This window comes from Zingiber officinale, chromosome 3B (genome assembly GCF_018446385.1).
Source record: "Zingiber officinale cultivar Zhangliang chromosome 3B, Zo_v1.1, whole genome shotgun sequence".
Lineage (NCBI taxonomy): Eukaryota > Viridiplantae > Streptophyta > Magnoliopsida > Zingiberales > Zingiberaceae > Zingiber > Zingiber officinale.
Genome location: NC_055991.1, coordinates 107835417 through 107856471, shown reverse-complemented (window position 1 = coordinate 107856471; position 21055 = coordinate 107835417). Strand labels below are relative to the sequence as shown.

The 21055-nt window shown below is 42.2% G+C and overlaps 1 protein-coding gene across 1 annotated transcript; it reads left to right on the top strand.

The window, feature by feature from the left end:
- Positions 1 to 1124: 1124 nt before the first annotated feature.
- On the top strand, positions 1125 to 1793 carry LOC122055099 (MADS-box transcription factor 23-like). The gene has a single exon (XM_042616491.1). The coding sequence runs from the start codon at positions 1125 to 1127 to the stop codon at positions 1791 to 1793; it is 669 nt and encodes a 222-aa protein (XP_042472425.1).
- The last annotated feature ends 19262 nt before the right edge of the window (positions 1794 to 21055 follow it).

The window sequence follows — 21055 nt, the reverse complement described above, 5'->3', positions numbered from 1 at the left end:
CCCGAGTCGAGTAGTTATTCTGCTCGTCCCAGTAAAAGACAATGCTATTCGGAGATTATCTTTTTGGGAGCAAGCGTCGTTGACAGGCGGCATGGTCGGCTACTAGTTCAGACGGAAGATCGTACGACAGAATCTTCCACTGTCACTTCAGAGATATGTTCGGCTCGTTAAGGTATTGTGTTAGAGACACTTTACTAATGCATCTTTTCAAGGAAAGTTTTGAGAAACGTGCACACCTTGGGAAGTATGCACGTACACTATAGGGGCTCTATATAAAGAGGGTTCAAGCTTCGTCAGAGGTACGTGCACATATTACTGTTGCTACTGTTCTACTTCTTCATTTTGCTGCTTTCATATCGTCGGCGATTGAGTACTTGAGCGTCGGAGGGCCAACATCGGGGGATTCTTCCCTTGCTCGGTGCCGACGTGGTTATGCTTGCAGATTCATTTTGCTCGGAGTCTTTGCACGGATAATAGAAATATTATATATCTTTAATATCCATCGACTCAACTTTTGGACAAGATATATCCAAACCAACGAAAGCTTTTTTAATAGTTCTTTTTTAAAACGGGGCTATGATAGAAAACGGAACTGAGTGAGACAACAAAGGGGTAAAAGTGGAATAAAGAGCGCCTTTTGGCCAATCCTAACATTGTGTATTTGTGTGCGCCTTTCGGGAAATCTAAAATAGTGAATACGCACTTTGGGAAATTATCGTGGGTACAAAGTAGGGCAAGAGGAGATTAAATTTTGGAAACTATTTTTTAGCAGAAGAAGAACAATTAAGCAAGTTTAAATGGAAATTGCCTAGTTAAAAGGATGGCGAATTTGAATTTGTAAATTAAAAGATTATAAACATTAATCTATTATCGTAAAAAGCAATCCAAGTTTAATTAGGAATAGAATCGTCCGTTGGAATTCAATTCAGATCTTTGATTAGATATCTTAAACCTTTTATGTAATGAAATCCTCTAATCTAATCTCGATTAAATTAGATTAGAATATTCATTACTAATTTTGGAAGCCCTTAATTAGTAGTGTCATGGCCAACATATGTATATATATATATTCAAATTAGTTTACTTAATTTATCCCGTCATAATTTGCAGTAGTGTTGAAGAAGATGAGCGGAGCAAGGAAGAAGACGAGCAACGGGAGGCGGAAGACCGAGATCAAGAGGATTGAGAAGGAACAAGCGCGGCAGGTGTGCTTCTCCAAACGCCGCGCCGGCCTCTTCAAGAAGGCCAACGAGCTCTCCCTCCTCTGCGGCGCCCAACTCGCCGTCGTCGTCTTCTCGCCTAGCGGCAAGCCCTTCTCCTACGGCCACCCCTCCGTCGACTCCATCCTCGACCGCTTCTCTTGCCGGCCTTCTCCTCCTCCTAGCTGCCTTCTGCCACCGCACCCGTTCGTCCACCCCGTGATTCACGCGCTCTGCCGCCAGGAGTCGGAGCTTAGGGAGCAACTCGAGGCGGAGAGGAGGAGGAAGGTGGCACTCGAAGAGGTGCTGCGGCGGCCTCGGGGCCCTGTGGCGGACCTGTTGAACGAGGAGCTGGAGGAGCTGGGCCTTCCGGAGCTTGATAAGTTGCGGACAGCGCTGGTGCAAATACGAGCGGAGGCGGTGAGCAGAGCGGAGCAACTGGCCATGGAGACTTTACAGGCGATGAGTACGTCTGTAGTTCCCAGAATCAGCTCAAACGCCGGTGCATTGGTTGCCGCCGCCCCGGCGGCAGGGAGCGCGGGGGCTCCAACGGGTTTTGCCTACATGCCGCCCTACGTCTATCGCTTGGTCTAGCGCCACTAGTTTAGGTGGATTTAATTTTTGCATGCTTTTCAATAGTTTGTTAGTCTTTACCGAGCAAATAAATAAATAAGAAGACCAAGCAATATTAACTGTTTGAAAAATGTGAGAATTATATATATATATACACACACGAACGGACTCTATTTGGAACCACAACCGGAGGCTATCTTTTTACCCAGTTAAATATTTAAGCCGATTACAATTTCAATCCAATTTCAATGAGAATTGATGATTTGAATCGCCGGTTCAATATATATTGATGCAGATATATTGATGCGGCCCAAAGAGAAATATGGAAAAGAAAAGGAGTATTTTGATCTTTTCATAGATGAAGGGTTTTGGTATTTATATGCTACTGTTCATCACGTGGAGAAAGGGGAGCCGCTGGGTTTGGGTTTTGGCCGCCACCTCTCTCCCTCAACCCAACCACTGCTCTCCTTCCCTTCTCTTCCTCTCAGGTGCCTCTCCTCGCCGACGCTGACCGTTTCTTCTCTCCCCCTCCCTCTCTGGTTGTTCATCGAGGCAGCAACCGGAGTCATACACCCGGAGGAGCATCGCGCCTCCCTCTCTTGCAAGAAACCGCAGCTCTCTCACACCAGCGCCGCCTCACACCCACGCACAAGGATGGCTGGTAGCATCGACATTGCCGTCGTAGACGAAAGGGCGCACCTCCTCCTCTTCTCCGTCGCCGAGGCCTCTCACGTGACCCTTGTCGCTAACGCTGCCATTGCAGATGCCTTGGGCGTCTCTCGTCGCCTCGCCGGAGGCTGGTTTTCTTCTGCTACAGCCGAAGGCACGCCTCTGCCCGCGCCTCTCGCTGCCGACGCCACCTCCATCGCTCCACAGGGCACGCCGCTTCACCTCCCAGCGTGGCTCGGTGCATTTCCTCACTCCACGCCGACACCAAGGCTGAACGCACACCGCCTTCTCTCTTGGCATTGTCGGCAGCCCTGATAAGTCACCGACCGACCATGTCAGAGTAAGACCAGCCTCGATCTACATCCGGTTTCCCATCATTGCAGTCGGCCTCCGAGCCGCAGCAGTGCCCCATCGTTGTAGACAACCCTCGATCTGCACTGTCATGTACACTTCCGACGTCGATCCGATATTCTATCCATGTCGACGCACGCTGGTCCGACACTTGAGCCACCGCTGATCCGGCCTTTAGGCCATTGCTATTGCACTCTGCCACCATGATCTGTGTTCTGCCCAGTGTGCTGTGTTCTGGCCATCAAGTTGTTGTGTTTCAAGTTGTGAGTTATGGGTATTACTCGGTGATCCGGTGGTAAAGATGTGGCCCACCCGGTAGGAAGTCAAAGTGGTCAGCATCCAGGGTACGCGTCCTATCGGGCAATCTACCTTCCTGATCGGCAGGAAGAGTAGCCGGCCCGACACCTCGACAACTCGGCTTGACGCCGAGCTCCTGACGCTCATGAGGCAAAGAGGGAAGAAACAAAGGCCGAGCGACCATCCCGCTCGCCTAATAGGGGACACGGCATCGACCCGGCAGTCGAGGTTCCCTCGCTCAACAGGGTGGAGTCTACCGTCAAATCACTGGCCGAGTGGACATCCAGATCGCCCCGGCCTTGGCGTCGCCCGAAAGGCGCTAGCCGAGCGGTGCCTCCGCTCGGCGCGGTAGGGGACAAAGGAAGCAGTTGGCGATATCTTCTTAGGGACCAGTGTTGCCGACAAGGGGTATGGTTAGCGGCGTGGTCAGACAGAGAATCGTACAGTGGAAACTTCCACTGTCGCGTCAGGGATATGCTCGTGCTATTAAGGTGTAGTGTCAGACATGCTTTTTTGACATGTCCATTCCAGGTATACTTCGAGAAGCGTGCATGCCTCGGGGAGCATGCACGTGTCTTTGAGGAGCCCTATATAAGGACCCCCAGCTTCGACGGAGGTACGCTCACTTCTTTACTATAGCTACAGTTATCGTTTCCCCTTTGCTCTACTTCTTTCCACCGGAGATCTTACTTGAGCGTTAGAGGGTCATCGCCGGGGAACCCCTCCCCGACTTGGCGTTGTGCTTGCAAGTCCACGTCAGCAGGAGATCTACGCTTGCAATGTCTTCGACCAGTCAACGGGAGCGCCACATCCCCAGCGTCCATTGACTCAGCTTTCGGACATGAACAAATTTGACGTCGTCTGTGGGAACGCACTTGAATCCGAGCCAAGGAGATGGAAGAAGCTGGACGTCAGCACACTGTGACGCTCTCTCAAGAGGAGCTTGACGGGCTCATACAAGCGCGAGCGGCTAAGATAATAGAGCAGCAATAGAAGGCACTAGCCGATCGGCTGGCGCAACAAGCAACCTCAGCATTTGGAGGCCGAGCGACGCACAAAGACTGACTGGAACAACTCTCCATATGGGGGCAAAACAAGGGTCCGACCGGAACGTAAGTAGCGGCACCTCCCGCCCCAATTCCATTCCATCAGACCTTATTCCAGACGCCATCCGAAATTGCGTAAGCGAATTGAGATCGGTCTTCGTCAAACGAAGCTCCCGCTCGGGACGCGAGAAAAGGCAAAGTGCCCCAAGCCGACTTATCCCCTGAGCGGATCAACCGTCAATTCTATGAGGTAATTCTACAGGTTCCTCTGCCGAGGCACTACACACCCTTGGCGATCGGCAAATACAATGGGTCGACTGATCTGAACGACCACCTCGGTAAGTTTGATAATGTCGCAACCCTTCATCAATACACAGATGGAGTTAAGTGCTGATTCTTCCTCACTACGTTATCCGGCTCAGCACAACGTTGGTTTAGAAGATTGCCGGACGGGTCGATTCAAAGTTTCAAGGACTTCAGGACAACCTTCCTCCACCACTTCGCGAGTAGCACACACTATCAGAAGACCAGCGTCAGTCTGTTCTCTATGAAGCAATGGCCGAGAGAGACTCTACGGGCCTACATTCAACGTTTTAACCAGGCGACCATGGACATCCACACGGTCTCGTCTGAAACTATGATGCATGCATTCACACAAGGGCTCATCGACGAGGATTTCTTCCGCTCGCTCATCAGGAAGCCGCCCCGCGATTACGACCATATGCTGAAGAAGGCCATCGAGTATATCAATGTGGAGGAAGCTCAGGCGGCCCGAAGGAAAGAAGCGTCGTCAGAACCATCGGCGCACGCCGAACGAAGGCCGCCGGTCAACCATCAGCTTTCGAGAGGGCCCCAAGCCGATGTGACATGACCACATCAAGAAGCTAGGCCACACGTCGTCCAACACGTGTCTGCCGAACGGCCAAGGCCCAAGGGAAAGGTATGGACTCATATGTTCTGTACCTTCCATCAGTCGGCAACTCACAACACCCGCGATTGTCGCGGTGTCCCCGCGGTCGCTCAACCGACTCCCAGAAGTTACCGCCGCCGATCGCCTTCCCCCGAACTTCGATATAGGCCGTCGAATGTCGGATAGTGAGAGGAGACCAGGCGGTTACCCGAGTGGCAGCATCATCATCAAGTAAGGAGCGACGACCACACCCAAGCCTCACACGAGCAAAGCAGGCACTTCGCTTGAGAGGAGGAAAACCGAAGCAACGTCGCTCGGGGTGAGATCAACATCATAGCTGGTGGACCGACCAACGGAGACTCCAACCGAGCTCGGAAGTCATATGCTTGGCGATTGGAGATTCATGCTGTAGGATGCAACCAAGAGAGGGTGAACAGGTCTGAAATCAGCTTTGGCCCCAGGGATCTTGAGGGGATTAAAGTGCCGCACGACGATGCCCTCATCATCCGTGCGGTAATCGCCAACTGCACTATTCATCGTATATTTATTGACACAGAGAGCTCGGTTAACATTATCTTCAAGAAGGTCTTCGACCAGCTCCAGATTGACCGGACCGAGTTGCTACTGATGACGACCCCTTTGTATGGGTTCATTGGCAATGAGGTACAGCCGATCGGTCAGACAAGGTTGGCCAGATCACTCGGAGAGGAGTCGCTTCGAAGGACCAAGACTACCACCTTAATCGTCGTGGACGCCCCATCAGCCTATAACGTCATTCTAGGCCGACCGACCCTCAATGAATTTCGGGCGGTAGTCTCTACCTATTGCCAGAAGATTAAGTTCCCCGTGTAGGATCGGGTCGGAGAAGTCAAAGGAGATTAGCTGGCTGCTCGGCACTGCTACGTCGAGATGGTGGAGGTGGAGGCTAAGTCCGCTTGGAAAGTTCCCTGACTCGAAGTAAACGTCATAACCGAGAAACCTCCTACTTTAGTTTATGAAGAGAGAGAAGAGGTGCAGATACACCCTGGCCGGTCGGAAGCAACGACTTTCATAGCAGACAGTACCTTGTCATAGTGGGATGGTTGTTAGACAACCCAAAATATTCATGTTTTTGGGAGAGTCATCAGACTTGATCCCAGGTAAACATGAACCTGATCCCCGAACATATGAGGAAGCACTCCAAGATAAAGATGCAGCATCTTGGCAAAGAGCAATGAATTCAGAAATAGAATCTATGTATTCTAACAAAGTCTGGGAGCTAGTAAAACCATCAAATAGTGTAAAAGTTATTGGATGTAAATGGATCTACAAAAGGAAAAGAGGGACAGACGGGAAGGTGGAAACCTTCAAAGCAAGGCATGTTGCGGAGGGGTATACTCAGAAAGAGGGAATCGATTATGAGGAAACCTTTTCGCCAGTAACTATGCTTAAGTCTATCCGGATACTCTTATCTATTGCTGCTCATATGGATTATGAGGTTTGGCAAATGGATGTCAAGACAACTTTCCTTAACGGAAGTCTTGAAGAAAACATTCATATGAAACAACCACAAGGGTCTATTGCAAAGGGCAAAGAACATCTAGTATGTAAGCTCAATCGGTCTATTTATGGACTGAAGCAAGCTTCAAGGTCTTGGAACATTCGGTTTAATGAAGTAATCCAGTCGTATGGATTTATTCATTGTCCGGATGAGTCTTGTGTATATAAGAAGTGTGATGGAAACGTGGTGGTATTTCTTGTACTATACGTAGATGACATTTTGTTAGTTGAAACAATATCAAAGTGTTGTCGGAAGTAAGAGTATGGTTGCCCAAGTAATTCGATATGAAGGATTTGGGAGAATGTGCACATATTATCGGGATCAAAGTAATAAGGGATCGTAAGAAAAGAATGTTGTGCTTATCCCAAGCTTTATATATCGATACGATCCTAACTCGTTTTAGCATGCAAGATTCTAAGAAAGGTTTTCTATCTTTTAGGCATGGAACATCTTTATCTAAAGAGATATCTTCGAAGACATCAAAAGAGATAGAAGAAATGAAGGGCGCTCCTTATGCATCAGCTATAGGAAGCCTAATGTGTGCTATGTTATGCATGAGACCGGATATCTGTTTTACCGTGGGTATGGTTAGCAGATATCAAAGTAATCCAGGATAGGGACATTGGACTACAATAAAACATATATTAAAGTACCTGAGAAGGACTAAGGATTATATGCTAGTTTACCAAGCAGATGATTTACTCCATGTGGGTTACACAGATTCCGACTTCCAATCAGATAGGGATAATAGTAAGTCTACATCAGGCTATGTGTTTACTTTAGGAGGTGGAGCCATAACATGGAGGAGTGTTAAGCATAAATGCGTTTTAGACTCAACCATGGAAGTTGAGTATGTGGCAGCATCTGAAGCAGCCAAAGAAGCTGTATGGCTTAGGAACATCCTAATGAACTTAGATGTGATTCCTGTATGCCTAAACTCATCACAATTTATTGTGATAATAGTGGTGCAGTAGCAAACTCGAAGGAACCACGAGCCCATAAGGCGAGTAAACACATAGAGCGCAAATACCACCTGATACGAGACATCGTAAAGTGAGGAGAAGTTATTGTCGCCAAGATTACATCAACAGATAACCTGACAGATCCTTTCACTAAGGCCCTTCCGGCGAAAGTTTTTTATCGGCATATTGAAGGAATGAGAATAAGATGTATGACAGTGTTTATGACAGCATAGTCTTTTAGTATAAGTGGGAGATTGTTAGAGTGTACACTAAAAGCCTAGATTTTTGTAAACATTTATTTTGAAATAAAGAATCACATTGGTCAAATATCTACATTTATATCCTAAGTGTAGTTGTTCAATTAATTTATATTGTAGATAATATGGTGTGTGGTGTCACACACAGAAAATCATGTTATCAGTTCCTTATAAGTTATAAATAGTAACTCACGACTAAGATGGATAGGAACAAACCATTGGAATAGTCATAGTGTAATTTGGTATTAGTTTATATTGACTATAAAATTATACTAGTACACTTTGAGTGTATTGAGCAAGACCATTTGAGGTAGTTTCTTTTTATATTGACTATATAAAAGAACAATACCTCTGTTATTATGGAAGTATGTACTCTTAATCATGATATAATAATAAACATATATACTTAATACTTATTTCTTTAATTTATCAAAGGGCGTGATTTAGCTCGTTAAATCAATAGGCCCGATAAGTTGGGAAATGATATTATTTATATAGTGTATTTTTATATTAAAATGAAATTGCATCCTAATAATCTAGGTTGATGATGTCCCCTTGAGGAGCTCATAAGGATTGTCATGTAAACCCTGCAAGTAGACTTAGTCCGACATGACGATAAGGTTGAGTGGTACTACTCTTGGAGCTAGATATTAATTAAGTGAGTTGTCAGTAACTCATTTAATTAGTGGGCATTCAATATCTTAAACACAGGGAGTCTAACACACTCATGATAAGAAGGAGCCTATATAGTAATATGGGATTTGTGCGGTAGTGCAATAATAACTTTTTAGTGGAATAAGATATTATTGATAAACTCGAGTTGGGTGTTCGGGGCGAACACGGGAAGCTCAAGTTCATCGGGAGACCAAAACCAATTCCTCCTCTCGGTCCCTATCGTAGCCTCTTATTTATAAAGTCTTATATCCACCTAAACCAAACTTCTTACCGACCTTAAGGTGGCCTGGCAAGCCTAGCTTGGAGCCCAAGCTAGGGCCGGCCAAGCCTAGCTTGGAGCCCAAGCTAGGGCCGGCCAAGCCTAGCTTGGAGCCCAAGCTAGGGCCGACCAAACCAAGGTTAGATGGGATCAAGTGGTGGTCGGCCCTAGCTTGGAACCCAAGCTTAGGTGGCCGACCACAATAAAAATAAAAGGGAGTTTATTTTAAAATCTTTCCTTATGTGGAAGCCATGATTTTAAAATAGAGTTTTAAATTAAATCTTTCCTTTTATAGTTTCTACAAAGATTAAGAGAAAGGTTTAATATCTTTCCTTATTTGTAGTTAAAAGGAAGATTTTAATTTCGGAGAAAACTTTCATTTTTGTAATCATCCACATATTTTAAAAAAGAGATTTTAATTTATAAAATTTTCCTTTTATAACCAACCATGAAGGGAATTCTAAAAGAGAAATTTTTATTTTAAAAATTTCTGGAAACAAATTAGGAAGTTTTAATTTTGCATTTAAAACTTTCCTTATTTGGAGGACTAGTAGGGGTCGGCCACAAGATGGGTTAAGAGGAAATTTTAATTAAATTTTCCTTATTAGCCATTGGCAAGGAAAATAAGGAAGTTTTAATTATGTTTAAAACTTTCCTTATTTGCCAAAACCAAGGAATATAAAAGAGAGGGTAGAGGTGTCTCACCAAATAACACATTTATTATTCCTCTCCTCTCTTCCTTGGTGTGGCCGACCCTCTTCCATTGCTCTTCCTCTTCTCTTCTTCTTTGGTGGCTGGCGGTATCTAGTCTTGGAGAGATTTTTGGTGGTCGGATTTTGCTTAGAGAAGAAGGAGAGATAGGAGGCATTGTTTCTTAGCATCCCTTGGAGCTTGATTGTTGGTCAAAGTTCTTCATCTCTAGAAGATTGTTGGTGGCCGAAACTTACAAAGAGAAGAAGGAGGCTTGAGTGGATTCTCATCTCGGTAGATCGTCGCCCACACGACATCCGAGATAAGAAGAGGAATACGATAGAAGATCGTGAGGTCTATAAGCTACAAAAGGTATAACTACTTATTAGTTTCCGCATCATAACTAGTTTATTCTTTTGTTTAGATCTTGAAATACCAAACATAAGAGGCTAACGATTCTAGGTTTCATATTTATGATTCGATTTTGTGTTTCTTTTGTTTTTCGATCTTGTGATTTGATTGTTCTTAATGGTTAAACATAAGGTTACTATAAGGAAATTAAATATTGAATTTCCTTGAAAGGCTTTGTCTAGGAAGTGGTGGATGATCCCATACCCAAGAAGGCCTAGTGTCTCGCCATGTTTAACCTGAAAACCGATCTCTAAAATAAATATTTAATCAAATTTGTAACATGGGTGGATTTGGATTAATAATGTTAAGCATCGTTTGCGATCCAAGTCTAAACCTCTAAGAACAGATAAGTTGAATTTGGAATCAATAATGTTAAGTTTTGTTTGCGATTCCAAATTTAATTTCTAAAGAACACAATAGGTTGTTAGGAAAGGTTCAGGACTTGTACAAAATTTTTGTACAGGGGAACCGGTATGATATTCCGAGTAGTAACCAACACCCTCTACTCCCATAGAATTGTGGAATGAGCGTAAGCCTAGTCTAAGACACATTCGGATTTGGGGTAGTCCAACACATGTGCTGAAGGGAGATGCTGATAAGTAGGAATCACGTACAGAAGTTCGCTTGTTTGTGGGTTATCCTAAAAGAACGAAAGGTGGTTTGTTTTATAGTCCCAAAGATCAGAAGGCCATTGTTAGCACCAATGCCCGATTTTTAGAAGAGTATTATGTAATAAATACAAGCCCATGAGTAAAATTATTCTTGAGGAAATAAGAGAGGACACGTCTAATTTAGTACCAATGGTACAAGATGAGATACCACAAGAAACTGTAACACGTGTCACAAATGATGCACAATTAAAGGTAGTGCCTCGTCGTATTGGGAAGGTTGTTCGGTAACATGATAGATTCATATTTTTGGGAGAGTCTTTGGACTTGATCCCTGGTGAACATGAACCTGATCCCTGAACATATGATGAAACACTCCAAAATAAAGATGCAGCATCTTGGCAAAGTGCAATGAACTCTGAAATAGAATCTATGCATTCTAATTAAGTCTGAGAGCTTGTAGAACCACCAAATGATGTAAAAGCCAATGGATGTAAATGAGTCTACAAAAGGAAAAGAGGGACGGACAGGAAGGTGGAAACCTTTAAAGCGGGGCTTGTTGCGAAGGGGTATACTCAGAAAGAGGGAATCGATTATGAGGAAACCTTTTCACCGGTAGTCATGCTCAAGTCTATTCGGATTCTTTTATCTATTGCTGCTTATATGGATTATGAAGTTTGACAAATGGATGTCAAGACAACTTTCTTTAATGGAAGTCTTGAAAAAAATATCTATATGAAGCAACCAGAGGGATTCATTGCGAAGGGCAAAAAATATCTTGTATGCAAGCTCAATCAGTCCATTTATGAACTAAAGCAAGCTTCGGGATCTTGGAACATCCGGTTTGATGAAGTGATCCAGTCTTATGGATTCATTCAATGTCTGAATGAGTCTTGTGTATACAAGAAAAGTGACGGAAATATGGTGGTATTTCTTGTACTATACGTAGATAGCATTTTGCTCATTGGCAATAATGTCAAAGTGTTGTCAGACGTAAGGGTATGGTTGTCCAAGCAGTTTGATATGAAGGACTTGGGAGAATGTGGACATATTCTTGGGATCAAATTAATAAGGGATCGCAAGAAAAGGATGTTGTTCTTATCCCAAGCTTCATACATCGATACTATCCTAGTTCGTTTTATCATGCAAAACTTCAAGAAAGGTTTTCTACCTTTTCGGCATGGAGTACCTTTATCTAAAGAGATGTGTCCTTAAACATCAAAGGAGGTAGAGGGGATGAAGGTAGTTTCTTATGCTTCGGCTGTAGGAAGCCTAATGTATGTAATGCTATGTACGAGACTGGATATCTTTTTGTCATGGGCATGATAGCAGATATCAAAGTAACCCAGGACAGGGACATTGGACTACCGTAAAGCATATATTAAAGTACCTGAAAAGGACTAGAAATTATTGTTGGAACTGATATGCCCGCTAAAGGGGGGGAGTGAATAGCGTCTCACCCAAATGGATGGCTTCCTACGTATTCATTAGTTGCACAGCGGAATAATATGAAACTAAATACGAATATGGAAGTTAAAGACAAAGAAAGGAAATGCAAACCAATGCACGTCAATGTAATGTAGTTCGGAGATAACTTGCTCCTACTCCACGGCTGTCCGTAAGGTGGACGATCCCGATCCTTAGGTGGATTAACCCCCAGCAAACTCCGGCTACTCAAGCAACTCCTTGTGGATAGAGAAACCTCACCACAATACCAACCAAGAACACTTGGACACAAGAGAACCTTGAGCACGTTTGGTGACTACTAATTAGGCTTTAACCAAGTCTAATTTCGTCACCTTGATCGGCCATCCCAAGCTCCTTCTTATAGAGCTTGGAGCAAATCAGTAAGCTGATTTGCCCGTTACCAGTCGACTGGTCCTTGCACCAGTCGACTGGTGCCAACCCAACGACTCTCTCAACAGCTCTCTACAGTGCACCAGTCGACTGCTACAATCATCAGTCAACTGCTACAGTAATGCTACAGTACTACTACAGTAAACCCTAATTTTAGGATTTTACCTCGAGTACATTCACTCAGCATTCGTTCTCGCCCGACCAACCTAGACCTAGCCTTCTAGCCTCCTCCATCAGCCTCGCGTCCCTCGGATGTCTCCCCATCCTTCACATCTTGCCTTCTGGAGCTTCCTTCGGCCTTGTCCATATTGTCGGATCTTCCTTTGCCAAGAGGCTCCTCACCTCCGGGGCTTCATCCATTGTCAAGTCACACTTGGACTTACGTTGCCAAGACTACATGCTTGGATTTACACCGCCAAGACTCATCTTTGGACTTTCCTCCTTTGCTAAGATCACACTTGGACTTTCCTTGTTGTACCTGTATCCTGCACACTCACAATGCATATCAAATACAGCAATAAACCTAACTTAAACCTTTGCCCAAACATCAAAACCTAGGGCACCTAGATTGCTCCAACAATCTCCCCCTTTTTGATGTTTGACAACCTGTTTAAGTTAGAGAAATATAAATGCAATACATATGCAAATAAATATGCAAATCAACTCATGCATAAATAATGGAACCTAAATCCCTAGGTTTCCCCTTCACCTAAGCTCTCCCTTGAGCTAGGATTTCTCGCAAAGGTAAACTTCTCCCCCTTTGCCTAAACAATCGCTCCCCCTTCACCTAAGCTCCCCCTCGAGCTAGGATTTCTTGCAAAGGTGTATAGATTTTCCACTTAAACCTAAACTTCTCCCCCTTTGCTATACATCAAAAAGAGCTCCAACAATATATCTCAATTGTTGAAAACTTATCATCCAAATTGACCCTAAACTCATGTATTTATCTCCCATGGATCTCATACATCTAAACGAGTTAACACGGTCAAGAACAGTGTTGAAAGACACTTTTAGGCTGGTATCAGTCGACTGAACTAGGTACCAGTCGACTGCCCCCTTCAACAGAACCTTACAGAAGCATTCTGTGGTCGAAATCTACTGTTACCAGTCGACTGGTATCGGCACCAGTCGACTAGTATCGACAAAATGAGCTTACAGAAATATTCTGTGCTTAAAAATACTGTTACCAGTCGATTGGTATCTGCACCAGTCGACTGGCACCATATTTTTGCAAAAATTAACCTTTTCAGGCCAACTTCAGAAATGCACCAGAAATTCCCTAGACCTCCAAAAATCCCTAAATTTTGTGGAGAGGTCTATTGTACCCTTGTCTACTTGGAAAAAATATATATAAAAATATATTTATCACAGATCCCAAGATTGATACAAAATTCAAAACTAGCTAAATAGTTCAATTGAACATTGACCTAAAGTCCTAGTTTTGGCTTCCTCTTGATGTATCTGCCCATACTAAATCACAATACTTCCCTAGCATGGGTTTATATGGCATCTATACATCAAAAACTAATTTTTATGCAATATGATCTCCAATGTCATATTTTCATGCATGAAACATATTCCAATTGTGCCAACCCACTAGGTTAGAAACTTAAGTCTGTCTCTTAACCACTTGGCACATTTGATAACCCATCTATCATGGGTCCCAAAAGCTCTTCCTATCCTTAGGAATCTTAACCTTAGTCACCTCCCTTGGTGACTCATCCACTATGGTTAGGCCACTTCGATGCACCTCGGGTGACACTTGGCCTACTAAACTCACCTTCTTAACCTTAGACACCTTATTTTTGATTAATTTCTTCTTGTCCTTAATCTTGGACACCTCATCCTTGTTATAATTATATGCTACCCTAGCATATTCCTTCTTATTAGCCTTGGATGACTCTCCCTTGTCCTTGGTAACACCTCTCATACCAATGTCATGTGCTACCTTAACACTTGACCTCCTTTTGGTCTTGGAAAAGATTTTTATGTTTTCAAAGAGTAACTCCCCCTAAAAATATGGTCAAACTTCTATCATTGCACCAACAATGACTTGGGGTTCCTAAATAATTAGGAAAACCAAAATTCAAAGTTTTGAGATTCAAAATTCAATAATGAAACTAAACCTCAACCGAAACTTCACTTTGGTTTTTCTTAACCAATCCATACTTATTTTCATCATGAAAATTCATGTAGACATTATTTAGGGTATACTTTATCAAGAAAAAATAGTTTTCTATGAAAATAGTTCCTATTTTCAAATATTGACACAAATTTGAAAACTCTTGAAAACTTCAGTGTTTTCTCCTAGTTTGTGTCTAACTTTCCAATGATGATTACTATGAAAAGATAGTCTTCACCAAGGTTTTTCAAAAGTATTTTGAAATCTTTTTCAAAACCAATATCCAACCATGTTCTTTGGGCTCAATGCACATGACTTGTACATTAGTTTTCCCAATGATTGGAAGACACATAACTATGTGTTTTGATGAACCTAAAACTCAACAAGATGCACTAGATCAACATCTTGAGTTTAGTTCACCATCCTAACATCTCACTTGTATCTAACGTGTATTAAAACACATGCAAGTCACCTTATAGTTCTTTGTGAGATGTATATTTGGTCTTGCCCTAAACTAAGGGATCATGCATCTCTATTTAGGCATTGTAAAAATCATGATCATCCATCTAGGATGCTACTTGATATGATCCCTCTTGTTGGGACACTTTCATACATAATAAATGTCTTTTGTCCTTAATTATAAGGAAATTGACATACTGCATGATGATTAATGGCATACATTAAAATAAGCAATTTTCAAAAGCGAAGCATGCTATAGCTACTTGATGTATGTATGACATGACATGATATTTTAGTATTTTTCATAATAAAATGAATGCAACACATGATGTCATGACATATAATATGCAATCAATCATGGTATTTTAGCATAAATAAAATATACCTAGATCATCTATCTAAGTATCCTTAAACCTTAGCTAAAACCTTAAAATTAAGCCTAGATTGCTTATCTCTTGAAAGAATGCCAAAACCCAACTTGACATTTCTTTTATCCATTTTCTATTTGTGCCAATTGAAATTAAGAATTCAATCCTCAAATATTTGTTTGACACATATTACTCTCTTTAAGGATCAAACATTTAGATTGAGACTTAATTTTGCTCTTAATCCTTTAAGAACATGCTAAGATCTCAACTAGCCATTTCTAATCCTTTTCAAGTGTGCCAATTTACATGTATTTCAAATCCTTAAGATTTGACATACTTTGTTCTTCCAAATAGTGATTACTTTGGATTAAGGTTAAAAGTCTCCCTTAACCCATCAAAAGGAGACCAAGATCCCAACTTGTATTCCTTGTATTTTCATATTTGTGTCAATTTAAGTTAAACTCAAATCCTCAAATTTTGACACAATTTACTCTTCTTAAAGAGTACACTTAGTAATCCTTTTCATTTTCAAAGGTTAACAATAACCTTGAAAATGCTTTCAAGTGTCAACTTTTATTAAAGTTGGGTTAACTACCCTTCCAATTGGAGTTGACACTCTCTAAACCCATCTAGGGTGTAGAGATTATGCTCCTAGGAACCCAAAACCTATTGGTGCTCCTTGGATGCTCTAGGTACTCACTAGGGATGACTTCCCTAGATACCTTCCTAAGGACCTTTCTAGGCTTTTTAGAAGCCTTGGTCACTTCCACTAGGTCACTTCTAGGGCTAACTCCCCTTGTAACCTTATTTGTGACTTTATTGGACTTCTTAGAAGTCTTAGTCACATTGGTCTTTGCAAAAGTACTCTTAGGGACAACTTCCCTTGTACTTTTAGCTTGACTACTAGTCTTAGGTTTGGTTCTATAGCTATATGGAACCCTATGAAAGGAAGTCACATCTTTCTTGGCTTTGGGTTTGTATCCCAAACCTCTATAGCCATTGGATGACTCTTGTCTAGCTTTTCCAAGGTTGTGCTCACTTTGCCCCTTAAGCAAGTTTTCCATTCTTGCTAAGGTTCTCTCTAAGTTATCAAGTCTTGACCTTAAGACTTGGTTTTCCCTTACCAAATCCATAGATTTGGATTTTTGTTTATTCTTATGAGCATTGCTAGCCTTAGGCTTATATCTAAAGTCCTTAGAATTGTTGCCTAAGTAGTTATCTACCTTTCTAACCTTAGGTATGGTAGATCTAGCATGAGGAGGTATATATTTTGTCCTTAGGTTTATCATGCATTCTATTTTCATGATAAATAGCATTATAACGATTTAAATTTGAACTAGCATTCAAATTAGGGTTTACCTCCCTTACCCTTGAAGCTCTCTTCTTCTCCCACTTCTTCAAGTGCGCCAATTTCTTGAGCTCTCCTCTCCTTGGGCACTTTGTGTGGTAGTGACCCCACTTACTACATGTAAAGCACCTAATGTGCTTCTTCTTCTCCTTCTTCTTCTTCTTCCTACAACTCACATTAGTTTCTAAATTAACTTTAATGAGTTTAGAGTTCACCTCTTTTACCTTCTTGAGCGAAGGACACCTACTCTTGTAGTGCCCCATCTTACCACACTCAAAACATTTGATGTGGTCCTTTGTGCTCTTCTTGGTAGTTGAGGTAGAGGGTTGAGCTTCCAAGATCTCCTCTTCCTCGGATTTCTCTTCTTCCTCTTCACTTGAAGATGTGGACTCTTCCACTTCTTCATCTCTTGAGGATGTGGAAGATCTCTCCTCTTCCACCTCTTCCTTCTCTTTCTCTTCCTCCTCTTCCTTTTCCTCCTCGAATGTTGACCTCTTGTCAACATTGGATTGGTCCTTCTCTTCTTGGACCAATGAGCCATTCTCCTTGGGCTCTTCCACTCCTTGGATTTTTATAGGGTCTTCATGATAGGCAATGATCTTTTTCCAAAGATCACTTGCATTTGTGGTTTCACCTACACTCAACAAAATATTAGAAGGTAGTAAATTATGCAAAATTCTCGTTACCTCCTTGTCCGCCTCCGATTGCTCTCGTTGCTCTTCGGTCTAATGCCGAGGTCGGAGGTATTTACCCTTCTTGTCCGTAGGAGCTTCAAATGGGTCACTCAAGACAACCCATTGGTTCCAATCCATTTGGAACCATGTCTCCAACCGCTTCCTCCAATAATTGAAGTCTTCTTTGTCGTACGAAGGTGGAATTCAGATATCCCATCTGAGCGGTCCTTCGTACTCCGTCTTCTTCTTCCTCTAGCTTCTTTCTCTCTTGGCGGTTAGTCCGTAGAAGAGCGACCTCGCTCTGATACCGATATGCCCGCTAGAGGGGGGGTGAATAACGTCTCACCCAAATCGATGGCTTCCTACGTATTCGTTAGTTGCACAGCGGAATAATACGAAACTAAATACGAATATGAAAGTTAAAGACAAAGAAAGGAAATGCAAACCAATGCACGTTAATGTAACGTTGTTCGGAGATAATTTGCTCCTACTGCACGGCTGTCCGTAAGGTGGACGATCCCGATCCTTCGGTGGATTAATCCCCGGCAAACTCCGGCTACTCAAGCAACTCCTTGTGGGTGGAGAAACCTCACCACAACACCAACCAAGAACACTTAGACACAAGAGAATCTTGAGCACGTTTGGTGACTACTAATTAGGCTTTAACCAAGTCTAATTTTGTCACCTTGGTCGGCCATCCCAAGCTCCTTCTTATAGAGCTTGGAGCAAATCAGTAAGCTGATTTGCCCGTTACCAGTCGACTGGTCCTTGCACCAGTCGACTGGTGCCAACCCAACGACTCTCTCAACGGCTCTCTACAGTGCACCAGTCAACTGCTACAATCATCAGTCGACTGCTACAGTACTGCTACAGTAACGCTACAGTACTACTACAGTAAACCCTAATTTTAGGATTTTGCCTCGAGTACATTCACTCAGCACTCGTTCTCGCCCGACCAACCTAGACCTAGCCTTCTAGCCTCCTCCATCAGCCTCGCGTCCCTCGGATGTCTCCCCATCCTTCACGTCTTGCCTTCTGGAGCTTCCTTCGGCCTTGTCCATATTGTCGGGTCTTCCTTTGCCAAGAGGCTCCTCACCTCCGGGGCTTCATCCATTGCCAAGTCACACTTGGACTTACGTTGCCAAGACTACATGCTTGGACTTACACTGCCAAGACTCATCCTTGGACTTTCCTCCTTTGTCAAGATCACACTTGGACTTTCCTTGTTGTACCTGTATCCTGCACACTCACAATGCATATCAAATACAGCAATAAACCTAACTTAAACCTTTGCCCAAACATCAAAACCTAGTGCACCTAGATTGCTCCAACAATTATATGATGGTTTACTAGGCAGATGATTTGCTCCCTATGGGTCACACGGATTCTGACTTCCAATCAGATAGGGACAATAGTAAGTCAACCTCAGGATATGTGTTTACTTTGGGAGGTGGATCCATAATATGGAGGAGTGTTAAGCAGAAATATGTTTCGGACTCTACCATGGAAGCTGAGTATGTGGCAGCCTCTGAGGCAGCCAAAGAAGTTGTATGACTCAAAAACTTCTTGATGGACTTAGATGTGATTCCTGATTTGCTCTAAATTATCACAATTTATTGTGATAACAGTGGTGTAGTAGCAAACTTGAAGGAACCACGAGTCCATAAGGCAAGTAAGCACATTGAGTGCAAGTACCACCTGATACGAGACATCGTAAAACGAGGAGAAGTTGTTGTCGTCAAGATTGCATCAGCAGATAACCTGATAGATCCTTTCACTAAGGTCCTTCCGGCGAGAGCTTTTGATGGGCATGTTGAGGGGATGAGAATCAGATGTATGACAGTATATATGGCAGCATAGTCTTTTAGTATAAGTGGGAGATTGTTGGGATGTATACTATAAGCCTAGCTTTTGTATGAACTTTTATTTTTGAGATATTTTGAAATGAGAATCACTTTGGTCAAATGGCTGCATTTTATATTTATATATATGTCGATGCAGTTGTCCATTTAATTTATATTGTAGATAACATGATGTGTGGTGTCATATAGAAGATCATGTTATCGGTTCCTTATAAATTATAAATAGTAGCATGTCCTCATCCAACAAGGGTTGGAAATCACGTCCCAAGATGGTGTTCTTTACAGACATGCCCTCATCTAACAAGGGTTAGAAATCACATTTTTTTTTTAATAAAATTACCTAGACCTGTTGTACGGTCTACCCCATGGTAATCTTCTTTCTTCCCTCTTCCTGATGTAAAAGAACTTAATCAACAACCAGTCTTTTTTTATTATTACAACAGAATGCTTAGTCACCACTTTTCTATTCACGAATGGATACGTAGTGATCTTTTGTATCTTTTTGGTCCGAGCTTTGTTCAAAAGAGATTACAATGTTCCTTTGGTAAGTTTTGACATCTTAACTATTACTCTTTTACTAACTAAAATACTCTTTTATTTATTGTAGTGGATGCTGTATTCAGAGCTCTGGTTGACAAGGAAATCAACCTAGAAGAGGAGGCATTACTGGCCAAGGAACGAGAGCTCAATGCAGAGCTTAATGCCGAGCTAGCTCAACCTTCTGATACTCCTTTGTCTGAACCCTCTATCCAACCCGCTATCGCTTCTAGCCCTCACACCATTTCCGGGGAGACATCCACAAATTTACCCCCTTTGCCAGAGGACACCCCTTTGGAGCTACAAGAGTAGACACCGGAATCTACTCCTACAAGAAAACGCCCTAGGCGGCGGTTAACCTTAGCGCCCCTCCCCAAGAAACGAACTATTTCTGCTCATGAAGATATGCCTATAGGAGATATTCAAACCACTTCTCCTGAACCTACCCTATCTTCCTTATATCCTATTCTCGCTTCCCCCCTATTCATCCACAAAAAGACCCTTCCATTCAAAGTGCTGAGTTTGTTATGTCATTCCCAGAACAAATTCCTTTACCCCCAAGAAACCCAGGATCCTCTTTTTCTCTTTTCTCCTCCTTCACTTCACACTTCTTTATTGTCCTCTTCCACATCCTTTTCCACCCTTCCAATATTATTCTCTTTATCTTCTTTCACGTTAAAGGTTGAGAAGTGTTGTTTCCTCTATTTATGCAACAACTAGAGACTAATTACATAATTTTATCATTTTATATAGGCATATGGATGAGACGCTTTTTTATTAAAAAAATTAGTATGATTATGAAGACATCTTCAATGCAAGGTTTATGAGAGTTTTGTAAAATCTAAAATGTTGAATAAAAAGTCTTCGACCATTGTGGATGTGAGGTTTGAGGTTTTAATTTAAAAGTAATAGTAAAAATATAAATATACTTTTTTTGTCTCGAATTTAATGTAATATTCATGAAGTCATGCTCATGTTATGAATTGAATCATAACAAAATTTATTTAGAGCTTTATATATTTTTAATAAATTTTTATATTATTGAAGTGATATATTAGGATTCTGAAAAAAAAAATATTTAGAATTTTAATTATTAGAGATGCTATTAAATCAGATAGGTCTCATTTTAATTTTTATTCAAATATATATATATATTTTTAAATATGAGAATATTATTAAACTATTGTATAAAGTTCTGTACGACATGACATCTATTCACGAGACGATAAAGAAATTGACAACTTGGTACGTCGAAGTTTTTTATTCTCTAAACACGAAAATAATACTCGTGAAGACTCTCTGCCCAATTTTATTTAATTATCGGGTTTATTTACTAAATGTAACCATCCCATCAGTCTCATCGGGTCGCGCGGCCTACACT

Coding starts and splice junctions, on each gene's coding strand:
- LOC122055099 (XM_042616491.1), top strand. CDS start 1,125: ATGAGCGGAGCAAGGAAGAAGACGAGCAACGGGAGGCGGAAGACCGAG.